Source organism: Daphnia pulex, chromosome 2, assembly GCF_021134715.1.
Source record: "Daphnia pulex isolate KAP4 chromosome 2, ASM2113471v1".
NCBI classification, from domain to species: Eukaryota; Metazoa; Arthropoda; class Branchiopoda; order Diplostraca; family Daphniidae; genus Daphnia; species Daphnia pulex.
The window spans coordinates 13,143,080-13,162,139 of NC_060018.1; the positions used below are offsets into that span (position 1 = coordinate 13,143,080).

The 19,060-nt window shown below is 40.6% G+C and overlaps 2 protein-coding genes and 2 long non-coding RNA genes across 4 annotated transcripts; 2 read left to right on the top strand and 2 right to left on the bottom strand.

Annotated features, from left to right (window-relative positions):
• Window positions 1-68: 68 nt before the first annotated feature.
• Window positions 69-2,548, top strand: LOC124188932. Its single transcript, XM_046581872.1, has 8 exons — window positions 69-368; window positions 433-494; window positions 558-705; window positions 776-926; window positions 990-1,367; window positions 1,428-1,607; window positions 1,829-2,083; window positions 2,148-2,548. The coding sequence occupies exons 4-8, from the start codon at window positions 818-820 to the stop codon at window positions 2,195-2,197; spliced, it is 972 nt and encodes a 323-aa protein (XP_046437828.1). The 5' UTR covers window positions 69-368; window positions 433-494; window positions 558-705; window positions 776-817; the 3' UTR covers window positions 2,198-2,548.
• Window positions 2,549-3,074: 526 nt separating this feature from the next.
• Window positions 3,075-4,592, top strand: LOC124188933. Its single transcript, XR_006872533.1, has 5 exons — window positions 3,075-3,198; window positions 3,300-3,455; window positions 3,519-3,656; window positions 3,754-3,886; window positions 4,103-4,592. It is a non-coding gene; the product is annotated as an uncharacterized LOC124188933 (long non-coding RNA).
• A 974-nt stretch (window positions 4,593-5,566) lies between these two features.
• On the bottom strand, window positions 5,567-7,288 carry LOC124188935. Its single transcript, XR_006872536.1, has 4 exons — window positions 7,219-7,288; window positions 6,864-7,148; window positions 5,892-6,377; window positions 5,567-5,707 (listed from the first exon to the last, which is right to left on the bottom strand). It is a non-coding gene; the product is annotated as an uncharacterized LOC124188935 (long non-coding RNA).
• Window positions 7,289-7,984: 696 nt separating this feature from the next.
• Window positions 7,985-19,038, bottom strand: LOC124188930 (acetylcholine receptor subunit alpha-L1-like). The gene is made up of 13 exons (XM_046581869.1): window positions 17,934-19,038; window positions 17,646-17,741; window positions 17,446-17,570; window positions 15,598-15,707; window positions 14,735-15,492; window positions 14,162-14,206; window positions 13,838-13,947; window positions 13,550-13,618; window positions 13,334-13,445; window positions 12,378-12,531; window positions 11,801-12,231; window positions 10,960-11,700; window positions 7,985-8,884 (listed from the first exon to the last, which is right to left on the bottom strand). Exons 5-13 carry the CDS (start codon window positions 14,972-14,974, stop codon window positions 8,714-8,716), a joined length of 2,073 nt encoding a protein of 690 aa, XP_046437825.1. The 5' UTR covers window positions 14,975-15,492; window positions 15,598-15,707; window positions 17,446-17,570; window positions 17,646-17,741; window positions 17,934-19,038; the 3' UTR covers window positions 7,985-8,713.
• Window positions 19,039-19,060: the final 22 nt, after the last annotated feature.

A 19,060-nucleotide genomic window follows, 5' to 3' on the forward strand; every position in this document is an offset into this window, starting at 1 on the left:
TGCTATTTTACTCTGACGGGAACGTTCAACAACTTCGTAACTCTGGCGGCAGTTATTTTTATTAAGTATACACGACCAAAATTGGGCGTATCAAGTTTCTAAGCCCGCTCACCTTGCATCAAGGGGTAAAAATAAAAGTGTATGCTGTAGTATACGGAAATCTCAAGTCAAGTGCTTAGAAACAAGAAACTTTATACTCCCATTGTGTTGCTGAGCTCAACGGCCTCTTGTTACCAGATGAATCCTGGATTGTAAAAGTGACGAAAAAGTGACGTCCATAGAAGTATTTTGATAACACACACACACACGTGTGACTAAGGTTCCATTACGCTCTTCTCACTTGGGATATTTATAATCAAGACCTAAAGGTAAGTATTTTGTAACATATACAAATAAATATTGTATTAAATCTAAAACATGGCTGTCCGCCAGTGTTTCATTTGTGGGTTTCAACTACAGCCTGGATTATCACAATTTGGCCCGTACATTTTCCGGTAAATTTTTTTTCTCGACTTACATGCAAATGGGGTAAATTTTATAATGTGTCCATTGTTCAGGGCTCCTCCTTCTATTCAGCGGCCTGATGAATTCATTTGCTCCATACATTTTGACGGAAAGTGTTTGACCTCAGTCAATAATGTATGGTTCCTACGGAAAGATTCCATTCCCACATTGCATCTTGGCCTAAATTTCATTTCTAAGGAGGTAGTGGATTAATTTCTTATTGATGGAAATCCTATTATCTAGTATAGTTAATGTAATTTTTTTTTTTTAGGTTTTTGATCCATCTGCAAATCAGAATATTTCAAACAACCAAATGGAACAACATGAAAATGAACACGATGTTTCTAATTTATTGTCATCCTCATCTGACTCGGATGAATATCCTGCAATGCCAAAGCTTTCCATTGCTTCTGAGGAATCTGGTATGAAACGATAGTGTAGTTGAGTACAGAGAAACCAATTCACAACTTTTTATTTAAATTTAGTATATCCACAGAATTTAAACAGTCGTAGGCGTACTTTGAAGTTCAACAAAGATAAATGGTCATACAGAAACGAAATTTCTAGTTCTTCTGGAAATGATTCACCTCCTCCTCTGAGCCCCCTCTTTAATGAAAAAGCCACCAGCCTTTCACTTGATCGAAAGGAGGAGAAAGATGCAGTTACCCCAGGTCATCATAGACGTATTCACCAAGTATCTGCTCCTTCTGGTATTCGTCGTTCCAGTAGAATTAAAAGTCAGATGCGTAAATCCTTTCGACCAAAAATTCGGCCTCATCGGTACTGCACTTCAGCCGGAGAATTCCCTTGTTCGGATGTAAAGCGCACTAAGAAAGTGAAACCTAGCTTTGCCGATTCCAAAAGTATTTCAGTTATATGAATTTTTGGTTAACTAAAGATTTACTTTTCTTTTTTATTATCAGAGTCACAAAGCAATGACCGAAACGTCGAAACTGAAATCCCCCAAAGTTATGAGGCAGATGACATCGACGGTTTCTGTTTTTTGTCATTTGCCACCGCTACAGACCTTGACAAGTTTTGCACTGAACAGCCTTCAAGTAGCTCCTCTTCTACCGTTTTGCCGCAAACAGAGGAAACTGTCGGTAAATAAAACTATTTCTTCTAGTTCATTAAGTCGTAGCTTGTGCATGTATTTGTCATTAGATGTAACTGTATCTAAGGAGACTGTAGTGTTCTCTCTTTAAATAGTGTTAAAACTCAAAAGATTATCTAGACTTAAGATGGCCATTACGCTTCTTTTCCCAAGAGATGCTGTTCATCCTTTTGTGTTAATGATTTTTAAATGTTTCGCTTCGCCTTGAAGATTTTCCATCTGGATCGGTTGCTCCTGTCCCGGTCAACGTAATTGAATCCGATAAACCCCAAATATCCGAAAAACTATCCAGCAGTCATGAGGGGACTGTTGGTTCAGTGGATGAGACATCCGTCATCACAGGGAAAAAGTCAAAAATGTTTCCAAAAATTCCGGTTAATTTTATTCGAATTAAAATGGACACTTTTGAACGACTGATGAGTGAGAACAGAATATTAAGAAGAAAACTGAACAAAGCCTTAAAAGGTATGATGACGAAAATGTGCAAATTAATTTTAGTGTACAAATGACTGTAATAATTCATGTTTAGAATTATCCGAAAGGAAACTTGATGAAGTGAAGGATCGATTCAACATTTGAGGTCTCCTGATTCGGCAGAAATGTGAAAAAAGAACACATCCTATCACTCCAATTTCCCTTCAGTGTTAAGTCTTAATGTCAAATTCTTATTAGGATACCCAAAGGTACTTACTTTCGATAAGTTACGGAACTAGTTTTTGTTGTTTTTAGCCGTCACAGGCTGTTTTAATTTGGAACTACCTTGTCCTGGGTTAATTGTTCTGCATTAACGGGAAAATTTGAAATTTGTGCGTTACCTGAACGCGTCTCATGGTTGTAAAAATTAACAATTAATTTTGGACGCAGTCCGTCATTATTGCATTGTAATGATTTTCTTCATGTCGATAATCAATGACTGGATGAATCATGGAAGTGTTGCTTCGTTTCCTTATTTTGGTAAACACCACACGGGTAAAATAGCAACTACAGGGTAATATAACTCAAACCTAAAATTAATGCTATTAATGCCAAGTTCAATTTTCAAGGTTTAATCTCTGACTAAATGGCTGCTGAAGACATTTTTTCTGGATATTTCTTAATAGCCTTCAAAATGTAAGTAATTTCAATTTTGATTGACGGTTAGATTGCGCAAATTAATGATAACTTTGCTCTTTTACATGTTACACAACTTTTCTTTTTTATATTACAACTTTAACAGGAAACCATTCTTCAAAAAGCTATTGGAACCCTTCAAACTAGAACGCCCTTGCGGTGCTGTACTTCGACGGGCTCGCGTTATTCTTCGAAATAGAACGACAAAGACGACAGTTGTAAACAACAGGAACTTCAAGTTAGCCTGTCGCCTTGTGGAAAGCTCAAGAGAAATCTTCAATAAGATTATGTCGACGAGAGAAATTACGTTAAAAGTTTAGAAATTTTTTGGGTAATTCGCTTTTTCCGTAGGTAAACTGGAGAAAGAAGTTTCCAATGTATTCAACTATTCATTCTATTTTTAGAATCGCTTTAAAGTACGCCGGAGATTTCAGATTTTAAGCAAATTGTCAGCTACCTGCGTTATTAAGGTACTCGAAGGGCTCTTCGTGATTTATTTCCATTAAATAAAATCTAAATAGCACAAGACTTGCTGATGTACATTTAATTATTTTTTTTATTTATTTTCCAGACTTGATGCTAAGGGCTGTCACTAGGTAGCTAAAATTCACTAGACGGCGCGGGTGTTTTCTTCGAAGACTGTGCACTGACATTTCGTTTCGAGACACTGTTCGAGAATGTAGACGTTAGTTGTTACGGTTTCCTAAAATGTTTCGTCATAAAAATGGTAAATCTTACTTGCATTCTTTAAGGTTATTAAATGTAAAGTTTTTGTGAGGTGAATTTACAGGTAATATAGCCTACAATTTTATACTTGGCAACTCCATCTGATCCTGTGGTCTGAAATTGCTGTCATTTTCCCAAAATGTCGTCTCTTGCTGTTGGTGACGGCTGTACGTTTCATCACATGGAGAAATACTACAGAACAGTAAATTATGTTGATCAACTTTTTAATCCTAAGGTTACACATTGGTTTGTTTCTGATAGTAATTGAGTTTTTATTTTTCTATTAAACCTTTGTGAAGTCTGTGCTTCTTCATTGCAGTCCAATGTGTACATGGATTTGTTGCAGCCAGCCAGTTTAAGGTGTTCCTCTTGAAGGCTTGCTACCTGTGCCAGTTGTAGCTTTCGTCACATGCAGAAAAAGATCAATTTAAAGTAATTATGTTGGTAAACTTTTTAAAAGTAACTTTGCTTTATTTCTGTTTACTTCAGTTAAGACTCTCTCATAAGCTTGCCAACTGTCAATTTCTTTGTTACAATTATTTAAGTAATTCTGTTGGAATGCTTAGTTGAACGATATTTGATTATTTTTAATTTTTATACAGCATTTCCATTGATACAAAGATTAATTTCATTTAATTTTGGTTAAAGGTTTGCCGTCCACTGTGGCATTCTGTTGCAGCCTTTGCTGGTGAAAGAAGATTAATTTGTATCAAGTTTACCTGTGGCTGTTCGTTGCTACCTGGGTCGTGTAGGGAAGTTGCAGCCAGTTACACAATACTTATACACATACCTTGTACTCCAGCCTCATCCCAGAACTACTTAAAACCTAACTCCATACCACTTGAAACCCATACCTTATACTCCGGATGTTTATGTCAAATAAATAATAAACATGTTTTGGGGATTGGGAAAGGAAAGTGGAGGATGTTGGAGGTGGAAATTTCAAGTTTGGATAAAAAACAGTTAATTTATAACACTACGAACATCAACAATTAATCTCCAAACCCCAGAAACTTATACCTTCCAATTCTTCAGACACCACAAACATACACCTACTAACCTCAAATTTATACCCTAAACCACAATAACCAATGTTAAACCCTATGTCTGTAATAAATAAAAAATTTAATTCATAAAACCAATTTTTATTATTTTTTTTTGAAATGTACAAATAATTCAATAGACAGAGCGTCCGGTTCAAGACGGTTTACTACTGCACGAGTTAAAACGCAACCCGCCACCACCGCTGCGGCAATGAGACAAAAAGCGATGGTTTAGTTTTGCGGAAATCTGCGTCAGTCAAGTTACAAATTTTTCAAACTCAAAACTTCTGTCGAATTTTGCATCTAGTCTACTGGTGCAAATAGCGATCCTATGTGTTTGGTAGTTAAGATAAGAAGGTAAAAAAAAACAAACAATGGAGATTTTTTTTTGGCTACTCAGAACACCCCATTGTTTGTTTTTTAAACAACCATTTTCTTAACTACCAAACACATGGAATCGCGATTTGCACTATAGACTAGATGCAAAATTCGACAGAAGTTTTGAGTTTGAAAAATTTGTAACTTGACTGACGCAGATTTCCGCAAAAAATAAACCATGGCTGTTTGTTTCATTGGGTAGTGGATGCATTGTTTTAACTCGCACATGCTGTTATAGGACATGTCTACGGCCCCCAGAGATATTTATCTGGACCGAGAAGAAGAGAGAAGTACGAGGCAAGTTTTTCCGGGGAGATGTAGTCATACTAGGCTTCCGGGTTAGACACATGACCCTCCAAAAGTTTTCATCGGATCATGCGCCTTCCAAGTCCCCGTTCGACCAGAGCCCTCCCCTCCTCCTGGTTTCACAGCGGGTGAGTGACCACCGGCGGGCGTTGGTTAGTGGTTAGATAGGGAAACGGGGCCACAGAAAAGAAGGGAGCCCAGATATGCACTTGTAATTTAGCATAGCCACACAATTTATCAGTCTTGGATTACAGCATTCTCTCGTCGGTTTTCACCAGTGGATGAAGTCCATGACAAGTAGCGAAGGATTACCCTGTAAGCAGAATGAACATTTATTTGGATGGCAATAATATTCAAACAAAATTGTAGCGACAGAAAGCAATACCTCAAATAAAGATGGCCCGCTTAAGAAAGTAAAAAGGGAGATTCAAGGGTAGCAGCCAACTGGTTAGTAAACAAGGGACCTTGTCTTGAAAGGATCTCATAAAGTGTGCCATGAAAAATTTAGAAACCTGGAGTTTATAATCTGTAAATAAAAAAAGAAAATAAGTCAGCTTGTTTATAATTTGTGTCATCAATGCGATCTAAAAGAATAAACAATTATCAGTATAAACTCAAAAGCGTCTTAAAACCCCTCTTAAACATTAGATAGACGTAAGTGCTGGAGATCAATAATTTAAATACATATTAGACATGATAAGTGAACTTACACATGAAACCACCGATTAGTGATCCAATCTTCTCTCGAGAAGATGAAATGAGAGATTGGTCCAAATGCTGGAGTTGGTGCTCTAGCAAGTCCAATACAAACAGCAGATAATTATGATTAATCCTAATAAAAGATGAGAAAAATATATGTTTTAGCAATCCTGTAATAAAGCTAGTGTTGGTTGTTAACTGTATCATTCCGACAGAACATTCAGTGGGATACAATGATATTTAACAAAATAGTTGATAGTAGTCTGCATGTCCCTTTCACGTTTCCTCCTGTAAGTTGACATCAGTCCATGCTAGGATCATAGTGATCTAGCAAGTCCACAAGAATTATACAATAATTGTGTTAAATCCTAACAAAGGTGAGAAGGGTATTGTTAGTTGTTACCTGTATCATCTCAATGGCACATTCAGTAGAATACAATGGTTTTGAACAAAATAGTTGACGACCGGTAGGCTGCACGACCCTTTCACGTTTCCTCCTGTAAGTCGATGAGACACATTAAGGTTATCCAACATATACACGGATCGGAACACAGACGAAATCACTCGAATTTACTAATGAATTCATTGTAATTTTCGAAGAAAAGGATAGCTCAACTGTTGACAGCAAGACGCCATAAGGATAAGCATAAGCCCATAACTGACACAACAATCATCACGCCATCTATTTGACACGTCTCAAAACTCAGTATTTGAAGGACTGGTCTTTTTAAAAAAGATAATGTTCTGCGTTTTCTACACAAACAAAACATTTGTAATTTTTATAAGACTTCTATAGATAGAGAAAGCTGGATGACTGAAAGCTGCCGAGGGGTCAATGACCGCCTAACCACATTCAGTCTCAAGACCCTGGGCATTAAAAATAACCTACAAACATAAAATGTGTTTACGTACATACGCATCGGCTATCTCCTTTTTTTGATTGAATTCAATAAAATGACAAGCCGTATTTATAAATAATATACCTCTCGTCGCTTGTCATATTCTGAAGAAGAATCGCCGAATCTTGAAGGGCGCATGATAGTCAAGGCATTTGCTGTAATCCAAGAGCTTCTAAACTGCTGTGGTCATAAATAAATCAGATGATGAAATACAACATGAGCAACTGACAAAATACTAAACAGCTGTTCAGAGATTCCCGACTCACGCCATGGACGTGACGTAGTATAATATGTATATGGCATCTGAAAATTCCCACACGCCAACACTGCATTGCTCTGCAGCTGGCGCGCAGTGCTGTCCTGTGAGACCTATAGCGAGAGAGAGAGAGAAATTTTGAAAATAAAATTCTTCTTACTACTAAATTTACAACGGGCGTACATGAATAACCGCTTGAATAATCTGCGACACTGCGGCGAAGATGGCCTTTCAGCCTGGGCACACATCTACATAAAATAATTCAAAGTGAACATTAAATGATATTAGTTGGCTGACGTCAGAAAATATTTAAAAACAATTCAATTGCTTTTTGGGTTTTAAATAAGAGCACTGGTCTGTTCTCTACTGATTCCCTCAGACGTGTTTTGGAATAGACTTGATTGGAATTCGTTTGATCACTGTAAATTCAGGTATTGTAAGTAACTGACGAAGCAACACTAAAAGTTTCTCTCAATCAACTGAATGTGTCAGATAATTTTTAATTTCTCTCAGCTCTTTGTTTCAATGCAAATACAAACAATCTGTTGTGATCTATTGAAGTGCCCTTGAATTACAAAATCACTCTTGTTTAACTTATTACAAATTAGCTGTCAACATTTAGAGCGGCGGCTTCCTATTTCTCTTTTGGTTCTTTCGAAACGTGAACAATTGTTGTCACACAAGTCAATTTCCGAATTAATCTAAAGTTAACTACTGTACTATTTGTTATGTTTGTTTTGGATTGCAGTTGTGAAGGAACTGACTGGACTTTCGTCTGCTCCTCAATTTCGCATTTATTTGTTTCAATGAAAACTAGAGGGCATTGTTCCCTTAAATTTTAATTAAAAATTTGAATAAATAAATAAAGAGGGACGCGGGACCGCGCGTGTTTCGATCTATTCCAGGAACAGTACCGACATTAAATAATTGAAAAAAAAATATATAGTGCTTTGACATTCAACAAATTTATTTTTTCGTTGTTTTTCGACACAGACAAATCTTCCAGCTTGAAACGTTTACATATTACACGTAATGAAAATATGCGATGGATGAAAAACCCAAAAAAACAGATGAATGAAATGACGGCACAGACGAGAGCGAATCCATCATGCGGACTAGATTGAATGCTCGTCAATATAAAACATGATTACGATAAGCTTCTTAGAGTATATATCAGCCGAGGAAAAGAGAATAGGAAATGTGTGTGCAGCCGTGGATATTCCGCTTATGGGATGGAAGTCGGATGATGTATAGAAACAACATAAAAAGAAAAAAGAGATGGGAAAATCCCCCCCCCCCCACTCAATCTCCCAGGATACCGTCTAAAAGGTTTTTCTTTTTCTTTCTTCATCTGCCATTGTATTTGTGTGTGTGTGTGTGTGTGTGTAGGAAGGGGCTATTTATACGTCCAAAATCTCCTAGCATATAATACACAAGAGTCTAGTAGTATAGAGATATGATTACGACAAATATCGTGCAGGCTTTCGCTTTATATATAACCCACGTCTTCTTGTTTCTACGACACACTAATGACTCGTGTCAACATTAATATACGAGAGATGAAATTGATGTACGTGGGGCTGGTTGCAAAGGAAAATAATATCGGTGCTCCAGCCCACGGCCTTTTGTGGTTAGTTACGTCAAATGATTGTGTTAAGGTTGACAAGCCGACCACCGGTCAGTAGAATCCCAATCGGTCGAGGTATTTGAGATTGATGGGACTCGAGTCGTCGTAGAGGGCTGGTGCCGTGAACAGGATGGATATGGTTCCGCAGAGGGAGGCGGCCGTGAAGACCCACAAGAAGAAGCGATCCAATACCATGGCGATGAAACCCCAATCGTTATCCTCCTGTAAAAAAAAAATACACAAACAGAGATTTATCAAAAGGGGGAAAGACATCAAAGGAGCCTGAAAAAAAGAACAACAACAACTTTTTCCCCAATAAATCTCAGACAATTCTCTAAAAATAACGGGCGGGCGCGTCTCTTGTGTCAACGTTTATAATGGGCTAAGCCAACGGAAAAGAAAACGGGGAGAAAAAGGAGCTTAAATAGGAGCCTATCATTTCTCTCAGGGACCCTATATTTCTCTCTCTTTTGTTGTTGTTGCTCCTTTATAGCGACTGAATTTGTCTTTGGGAAACTGAAACTGGGTATTTCGAGTTTCGCTGGCAATATCTATCGATCACGATAGAGCGTGCGGAAGTAAGAAAGAAAGAAAGAAAGAATCGGAAAGTTGGCGTTAAGACGTGTGTTATAAAGGCGGAATATGATTCCCTTATTCTTGCCGTTGCCGCCGCTTCGTCCGCGGATGGTATTGATCGTGGCTCGGAATTTCGTCGGCACACCGAACCCTCCACTATAGTATTATTTGCCAGTATCTAAGCAAAGAGTAGGAGTAGGAGAGCGTAGGAGTAGGAGGCCCAACGTCGCCGGGATGGTGGGAGCGAAAAATGTTCAGAGGGAAACACAACAACGTTCAGTCAAGGAGCAGCTAGGCAAAGAAGCGGAGAGAGATGGATCCTGCTGGGCCCTGTTCCGCCGAGTGTATCTGACTGAAGCGGAGGGATAGCGGAATAAAGGAGGTGGAAGGACCTATATACTGGTACACACAAGACAGACGGTCGTTGGGATGAAGGAGGAAATGAAAGAGAAAACACTCGAAAGAGAAGAACATCACAAAAGACACGATGCAGCAGCAGCAGCCGTCAGAGAGATGTATAACTACTAGACATAATACTATTAGGACGGGCTAGACTCTGCTAGCTAGCTAGCTAGGGGGGCCGGCCGGCTGGCTGGGGGGGGTTATATACGGCGTGCGACACGGAATTGACTAACAGCCCGGAAGGCAGTCTTTCACTCTATCTACCAATGTACAGTGTTGTCTGTGTGTGTCTGTCCGAAAAAGTCTTAATTTATTTTTTGGGGGGTTTATCTTTTTTCGCCCGAATGTTATAGCGTTAGTGCACTATATAATATCTTCTCCACTGCAGACCTGCAGGCGGATAGTGCACTCGGGGGTACAACATCACGTGCCGTCGCACTCGCTCTTGGCTGTACATCTCGTGTTATTCGCACACACACATAGAAATAGAATCTCGCTGGCATGTGTGTGTCTCGGCACAACAATAGGAAGTGGCAACCCCCCCGCCTAACCCTTTATGGAACTGATATTTATACAAAGGACTAGCCGATCTACTAAAGGATATAAATCCCGGGCGAGGCACATGCACTTGGAAATGGTAAACAAGAAAAAAAAAGAAAAAAAGATTTCTGTATCTTTTGATTACGTCTCTTTTTTCCTCCTTATATGGGCACCACCTATATAGCACACAGAGAGAAAGAGAGAGATATAGCTTTTGTGTATGAAAAGGACCTATTCTTCTTCTTCTTTGGCCCCGGATATCAGCAATACAAGTAGATAGTCGAAACATGTCTCGCTCCTTTTTGGCCCATTTATCTTTTCGCTATATTGGATTTCGCCTCCTTCCCTTATTCATATAGAGCTGTACAGACCCTAGCTCAAAAAAGTATATAGGACATTCGGCGGCCCAGATATATAGTCGCTGCGAGAACGTCCCAAGTCCTCTGGAGAGATCCTTCCGATGTTATTGCCTCACCCTTCTAGTAGTAGTACTAGTAGGATAGTCTATAAATCCATGCGCCTTTCTTCATAGACTACCCCCTCAACAACATGAATGTAAACCATTCATCGCCATCCAGCGCCCAGCCCTTTTCATCCGGCGTCGATATTCAAATCTGGCGTCCGCCGTCTATTTACCAATTCCGGGACCGACGCCGACGCCACGAATAAGGACCTACTAAATCCAATCAACTTTTCCCTTCTTCTTTTCACAGATCCATCGCATATCCTCTGAACCGATAAAAATGTAATAACGGGCGGATGGAAAAAAAAAGACTCACTTCGTCGTATTCGTCGGCACGTTTCATGTGGTTCTGGATAAACTGGACATCTCGGATGGCCTTTTGCAATTCCAGCGGAAAGCGTTTGGGAACGCGACGGCGACGCTGGTGGTGGAGGCCGCTGCTGTGACGACGTCGTCTTCTCATCAGTAAGCTGCCGTCATCATCATCATCGTTTGGGCTGCAAGTCATCATCATGGCGCAATCACGGCCGCGGCCCATCATCGAGGCGTCCGTTGCCATGGCACCGGCGGCAGCTCCATCGCAACAGGATCGCAGGCTGCTGTCGTCGTCGCTGGGAGTGCTGGAACGCCGGGGATATGTCAGTTGAGAAGAAGAGGCGAGGCCGGGTGGTGGTGGGGGTTGAGTCGGCAAGAATGAAAGGGGTGGCGGAGGAGGCGGATATAACGGCAGGGTCGTTATCATTGAAATGGGAGACGACGGCGTCTGTGGCGGCGGAGGAAGTCGCGATGCGCAAAGCGGATGCGGATATTGTTGCTGGTAATAATTCTCCTGCTGCTGCTGCTGTTGCTGCTGAACGGAATTGTAGTTGATGATTTCACAAAGCAACTGGGAGCCAAAGTGAAACGGCGACGCCGTGCGGGACCAGCGTCGAATAGATGGCGATGACGTCATTCGAGCTGGATGCTGTGCAGATGACGACGAGGCCAGGCGGGGAGCGGCGGCCGCATTGTTGTCCTGCTGTAACATGAGACTTGATGAAATTCCTCCCGATGTTGCCTACACGAGAGATCAAGCGTCACGTAATATATACCAGACGGAAGGAGGAGGACAAAGTTGTTGGCCCATCTAATAAGGAATCAGAGACAAATCAATTCACCTCAATGGACGGAGTGTTGGGCAGCGAAGTCGACGAGTCCTTGGGTATGCGCATGAGGAGCATTTTGGGCAACTGCTGGATGAAGAAGCGCCTGACCCACGGCGAGATTTTGTGGGTGGAAGGTTTACGGTAGCGGACGTTGAGGATGACGATGGTGATGAGAACAGACAGTCCCACCAGACACATGGTGAAGAGCAGGTATTTGCCCAGGAGGGGCATGGCCAGCGAGGTTGACGGGATGATTTCCGACATGAGCAGGAAGAACATGGTCTGCGACAGCAAAGTGGTAATGCAAAGAGCCACTTTTTCCCCAGAGTCGGCCGGCAGATAGAAAGTCAACACCGACAGGCACGAGATGCCCACGCACGGGATAATCAAATTCACCGTGTAGAACAGCGTCTTCCTCCGCAGAGTGATGTTGAAGTAAATGTCTGATGCGCCGGAATAGAAAATATAAAATAAAAGAAGATTTGTCATTTTCAATTGAATTACAAATACAATTACAATGGGACTTTTTCTTCGTCTAGTCCCCACGCCATCATCATCGATTATATAATAAAAGAAAAGACTAAATTACCGACAAAGAATTCCGGACAGCAATCGTATTTCTTGGCGTGACGCTCGGCTGGAACGTTCAGAATGTCCCACTCGCCGCTGGGGTAGTAATCCTTTAAATTCATGCCGATTTCAACGAGATCCTCGTCGGGTGAATGCAGATGCCTAAGATTCATCTTGGGCGAAAATACCAAGCGTAAGAAATTTCTTAATTTATTAGTCTGGACACATTTGCATCGTCAATGGCCCGTAAAGTAAAATAAAAAACACATGAGCTCTTGTCCCCCCAGGAGATTCTGACTTTTTAATAAGCCATTTCCTCCATCATAATAATAATAATAATACCTTGGCATGGCAATAAAAAAACAGAAGATGAACGACCTTTTTCCGGGCCGGCCAATAAATTTCGTCAATTTTTGCGCTCTCCCACAGTTTCTTTATGAAAATTTTAAGACTACCCGATCCGTAATAAAAGCCCCCGCCGCAGGTAGTGGCCAAAATAAAAGGAAATAAAAATAAACAAGAAAAGTACTTCATCAAGGAATAGGCATCAAAGCGGAAGGGGAAAAAATAAGTCAATAAGCAGAGCGTGATGAATTCGCGGCACGAGAGAACCTAGTAGGTTCTCTCTCTCGCTGCTCTCCCAAGTGACTTGAAAATAATCAGGCTTATTAGTTATTCCAAGAACGACACTCGACATCCTTTCTCCCTTTGCTTCCTTCCCGTTATCCTTTATAGCAGGACGATATTGCATGTGATCATTATTTCCAGCTCCTTTCTCCCTATAACGGATAATTCTCCCTCATTACACCCGCAGCATCAGTATAGCTAGTGCACTTATCGAAAAGAAGAAACTATAAGATATAGCACACATAGTTACTAGTCCATCAGTGTGAGCTGCTGGGCCAGTACGTCTGGTGGTGGTGGTTCATTAGGGCATTCGCCAGTTAATGTTAATGGCACGGTGGTGGGACTTACTTGGAGACCGCTGTACGACCAGGAGCCGAATTTCATGAAGCATGTCTGAGTATCGAACGGGAAATAGCGGACGTCAATCTCGCAATAGGATTTGAAAATTGCTGGCGGATTCCTGCCAGAGAATGAGGGAAGATCAATATTTCCGCTGTTGTTGCCAAAACGGACCAACTAATAAGCAGAGTCTGACATTTTGAAAATCGTGCGACACTACTTTACCATTTGACGTGGCCGTCGCTGTGCAGAATGGCTTTCGTCATCGTCGTTACCGCGTACTCACCGTCGGCGCTGTCGGCAGGGCAATCATCGCAATCATAAAAGAAAAAAGAAATATAAACTCGACGTTATTCATCTTTTTCGACTGGCAGCAGTTCGTAAAAGGGAAGCCTACATATATAAAAGTTTCTTCTCTAGACACTCTTAATGGATTGGTGTGTGTGTAATCAAATCAAGTTTATGGGGGTGTGCTAGAAACTTGTATCTAATCTAGAAAATGTCATCTTATACTTGTTGTAGAGGACCAGATCCGGCAACCAGATGTGCTCCGACGGAACCATTAATTCACGGACTCCACCGTACTCTTCGGGATCCCAAGTCAACTTGGAGTCTTTCCATTCCTATTATCGAAAAATGAAAAGAAAATGAGTCATCGACAGTCGACTTGGCCAGTTTTTCTTATTCCATCCGGAAACTTTTTCGGGTGGCTGATGTGCCAAAAAATGGAAAAAACAACTATATTATAAGCGGAACACACTTCGCTTGTAACTTGTGTAATAGATTACACGAGGAGAAAGCAAAAGCAATTAGGAAAACAGCTGACAGAGTACTCACATGCTCGACCCAGACGTTGGTGGTGAGGATCTGGTTCTTTAAATCCTATAAAAACACACGAGAAAAGAGAAAGACAAAAACAGAATTTATATACGGCGACACACACACTCACAAAAAGGTCCCCGGCCTCCCACAATTTTCCCAATTTATTTAGACACACGGGTGGGAAAGGAAAGAAAAGTTTGCGATCGATATTGTCAACATCCAAAGCTTTGGCCCGACAAGTAGAAATAGGGGTTCTTTTACAGCAGCACCAATCGGCGATTTGTTGACAATATATTGGGCTTATATGGAGCTCCCCCCCCCTTTAAGGGGTATATACGGGAGAGCGCAATATTGTACGGTCCGACGACGGCAGAAGCGATCCTTCGAGATTTTCCCCCTTTTCATCCGACCACTCGTACAGCAGCAGCTGCGATTGAAAGGGGCGCTGGACCATTGCGGGTGTTGATTTACAGCAAACGATCGGACCGTCATATCCTATACAGGCGCAACCCATTTCCCGTATACCACTTGACAAGTTTGTCAAATCAAACAGCGAACCAGAGAGAGAGAAAGTGCAAACATTATTACCAAATCGATGAGTTGGGTGAGGTGGAGACCGAGACCGACTGTGACGACTTGCGAGTTGTTGCTCACGGGTCGAATCAATCGGTTGTAATGACTCAGTAAGTCGTCGTAGAGGCGCTTGGCATCCGGATTGGCTCCCACTCCACGGCCATCGTTCTGGAAGAGCGGCACGGAAAGTAGAAAAGTCAGTCGGAGCAGCAAAGCCGCAAACGGCGAGTCGATTTTCCACTTGAGCGACGTCATTGTTCACTGCTTCAAACGTTTCCCAAACGATCAATGGATTGCAGCAAAACGTTTCGTACAACACACACACACGAGTCGGATGATTTGTTGTAGTCCCAAGGCTATATCAAAGGGCCTGTGTCCCAGTTGAATATTTCCTTTTTTGTTTAAAGGATTGGTGCAATGGCAACTACTGGAGAGAACGCGTCAGGTGGTCATCCTGAACCCGAATGTTTACAACATTCTGATCGCACGGCATGTCACCGTCACACTTTTTCTTCTTTTTGTTGGCTCTGCTGGAGTGCTGGCCCGCCTTCGACGTGAGACTTGCGCAATAGATGCTGCTGGGCGCCTCAAACAACAACAAAAGCCCAAAAAAGGCCTACGGGGGGCTGTTGTACTGTATAGCCCGTAAGTGCGGATGTACCCAACAACTCGGTGGTCGTGTGCAGTTGATGTGACGCAGGGACGACTGTATAGGGGATCCAGACTTTGGGAAAATGAATCGCCACCAGGGGATCCTTCCTGTTTTGATTTCCCTGTTGCAAGTCAAACAAATTGGCAAACGCGTTAGTTTTCATTCAACGATGCTCTGCTACTTGAAAATTAACTAAAGGAATAAATGAATAATCTGTTTTAATTACATTCGAAATTATGCTGATCCATGCACACTACACGACCAGATGGCGTCACTCGATAATGCACAGTCTCCTTCATGCATACTCCAATTAGAGTGGACCGCTCTGCAGGTAACCTAAATACGAATTTAAATTAATTTCTAGCTGGCTGAGCGCAAAGACGACACACAATTAAGTTGGACAAATATGGTGTGCATACGCGTGTAAGATGCAGCAGGGATATTGCCAACCACCTTGGCGATGGCCGAGTTTTGCCATTTTTAAAAAAGTCGCAGTATAAGAAGTAATAAGACAACGAAAAAGAATAGGATATTCAAATGAGGAACTAACTTCCCGCCTGGGTATACCGACCCAAAATAAGGGAGCATAGGCATGGCCACCGGGGGGAAGTTCTTGGTGGCGCTCAACCATGAACTTACATCTAATTTTATTCCACTTTAACATTGATTCAATTTTTCTTTTTCCGTGAAAGACAATTTCCCTTTCAAGACGCTTGACGTCAACTACTAGCTGGGAGGACGAACAAAAAACTTTACCCCATCTGACTAACAAAGTTCTGACAGTGGCCGAAAATCCGTCGACTACTGATCTCAAAGGGAAAACGTTTAAAGGCAAAATTCCAAAGTACTTTTTGGTCAAATTCTGATCCAAGTCGTATTATTGCAGCAGACTGCAGACCCTGCAAATGACGAATTGGTAAAATACTTGGTTAAAAACAAGGCCTAATCAAGGAAACTGAACTATAACTCTTTAGATTTTACAACTTGCCAGCTAGTTATGACTCAAGACAATTCATTCATCCAGAATCATAAGTTTAACTAAATGACATTCATCATCGACATTTCTAAATTAAAACTGAACGTTTCAAACAGACTTGAGCAACAACCACACGACTTTACCGCGTTAACACTGGTGTGCAGACCGATACACTGACGTCATTCACGACTTCATGTGAGGTAATCCATCTGACGGTACGTAAAAGAAGCTTAATGGGCAAATTAGTCGCGGTTTCCCTTTACTCCCTTTATCCCTTTACATTTGAATACCGAATAATAAGGAACCACACCACTTGGTATGAATCAGCAATCACTGTGACCTTTTATTCGATAATTGTCAAAGATTTGCATCCCACGTTTTGAAAAACCAACGGCGAACAATTGGATCAATTTCAAGTAAAAATAGAACTCTTTGTCAGTGCGGATTCAATTCTATAGTATAAAAAAAAACTGATTCTTTTTAATCAAGCTATTGTTGAAAATGAGAAAATGTCCGAAATTAAGAATACTTTGGCCACCTACACAAGCGAATCAATAAAAAAGAAAGACTCAGATGCTGCAGAAATATGCAGAAGCTTTTTTCTAGCGAACATGTCAAAAACTATTTCATTAAAGAGAAAGGCGCTGTTCAATCGGTATCATTTAACCCCAATGTCAGATCCACAAGACGAACTAAACGACCCCAAATCGTCTTTCGACAGAATTGACATCACCTGCGTGAATGGAACAGGTGACAAGGCCCTGCAAATGGCGTTTTACGAAGAGAAATGGAAAGTTACCGGAAATTTTTCAAAGAAATGAAAAAGCTTTTAATGTACACAACCAATCATGTGAGACCCTTTTCTTATCAGTTTCATATTATCCAAATTAGTTGGTTGTTTTTAGATATGATGATAAACCTCGCAAGTTTCCATCTTTCAAACGAATCGCTCGAAGAAGCTATCCCTACAAATTGTGCTTTGAAATTGACTAACATGCATAGCTAACTGGTAGCGAGCAGAATGATCGAAAGACAAAGTCTCGGCTGTGCATCATTTAGATAAAGAAGAAAAGATTAACTAGGCAAGCTGCATACTACCTTCCAGAAGATATCGAATAAAACAATTTCATCCGTTCTTCAGAAGGCGGGAGTGAATTTGAGTTGACTTTTTCTCAATGGTGTCGTTTTTGATAGGTTTTCTGGTCATGTTAATGAAACCCATCCTTTTTGTTGAATAAAAAATGGTCAACGATTGTAACTGCAAGTTCAACGCCACATACAAACAATATAGATATTACCAGGATTTTTTCTTTAATGCAGATCTCCGTGAAAGTAATATAATGGACCGCAACAGAGGCGATTCCGGTGAAGATAAAACCAGTAGAATGAAAGGACTGAAAATAGACAAAAAGATACGAGTTACTCAATTAGTCGAATCACGGCAATCAACACTGACAACAATATATTGATTCTAAATGCATTTCGACGTAATAGTGCAATTTTTTCGGATTATATGCTGGTAATGAGACACAGATGATTTGAAATTCTTTCAGATTAACATAAGATTAATAACTAATAATATTCACCATCGTCTCAACGACGTTTTCTAAATTGGAACTTTACTGAAAAACGTTTCAATAAGCTGAAACTCGAGCAAATCCGTCTTAACCGCGTTTCACTCGTGTGCAGACAATAAACTGACGTCATTCACGACTTAGTGTGAGGTAATCCATCTGACGGTACGTAAAAGAAGCTTGATGGGAAAATTGAAAATTAGTCGTGGTTTCTATCTTACACATTTGAATACGAAATAACTATGGAATCACACCACTAGGTACTCAAGTCAATCAAAATCTCTAGTAAAGCAGTTAACAGTGACAAGTTTAAAAATTCTAAAAGATTGCGATGAATTAAGTCATACGAGCCAGCGTCTTGTGACTTAAACGATCTTAAAATATTTTGCAACAATGACGCGATATTTTCCAAGGGCGAGTCCTTTTCAATATGAAAAACTGAAATAAGGGGCGATGTCATCGAGAAGCAAAAAGCATTTCTGAATAAAATTCTCACTCTGTCCACGTTTCTCCCGAATACAAATCGATTAGTCTCATGAGTATTTGGGCATTGAGTTCACTCGAGTATACTTCAATATCAGACTTGAGTAAATCTACATTTGCATCTTCACACGCTCATCTCATGGTACTAGCTGCATTAAAAACAAATAAAACTGCGACTCGTTGAGATAGCGTTTTTAAATGTTGAAAAATGAAATGATTCAAAAATTTTGAAACATATTTCGTGGTGACACTTCTGAGAATATGTCTAAATAAATGAAACATTCTTATGATATACGACTAATACGAGTACTGATAATATGTGAGTGATTGACGTGAGCCGTTGTTGCAACGTTTGCTACAAACATTGGACTTGGTAGTTTCCCGGTAACGGTAATAAAAAAAAAAGCCAAAAAACAAATGTTGCGTAAGCTTAGTGATGGACCTGTCAAGACTTGAAGACTATTAGTTAGGAAAAATAAATAACGAACCTTTACCTTTGCTCTATCGCATTACAATGTGATGAGCACCATGTAAACATCTAATCTATCTAATCGTGTTCTTCAAGCTGGAAACTTTAAACTAGATAACTAAATAAGGAAGGATACAAGCGCATTCGAGGAACCTTTGAACCGTTGAGTGGACGACCCTGGGCATAA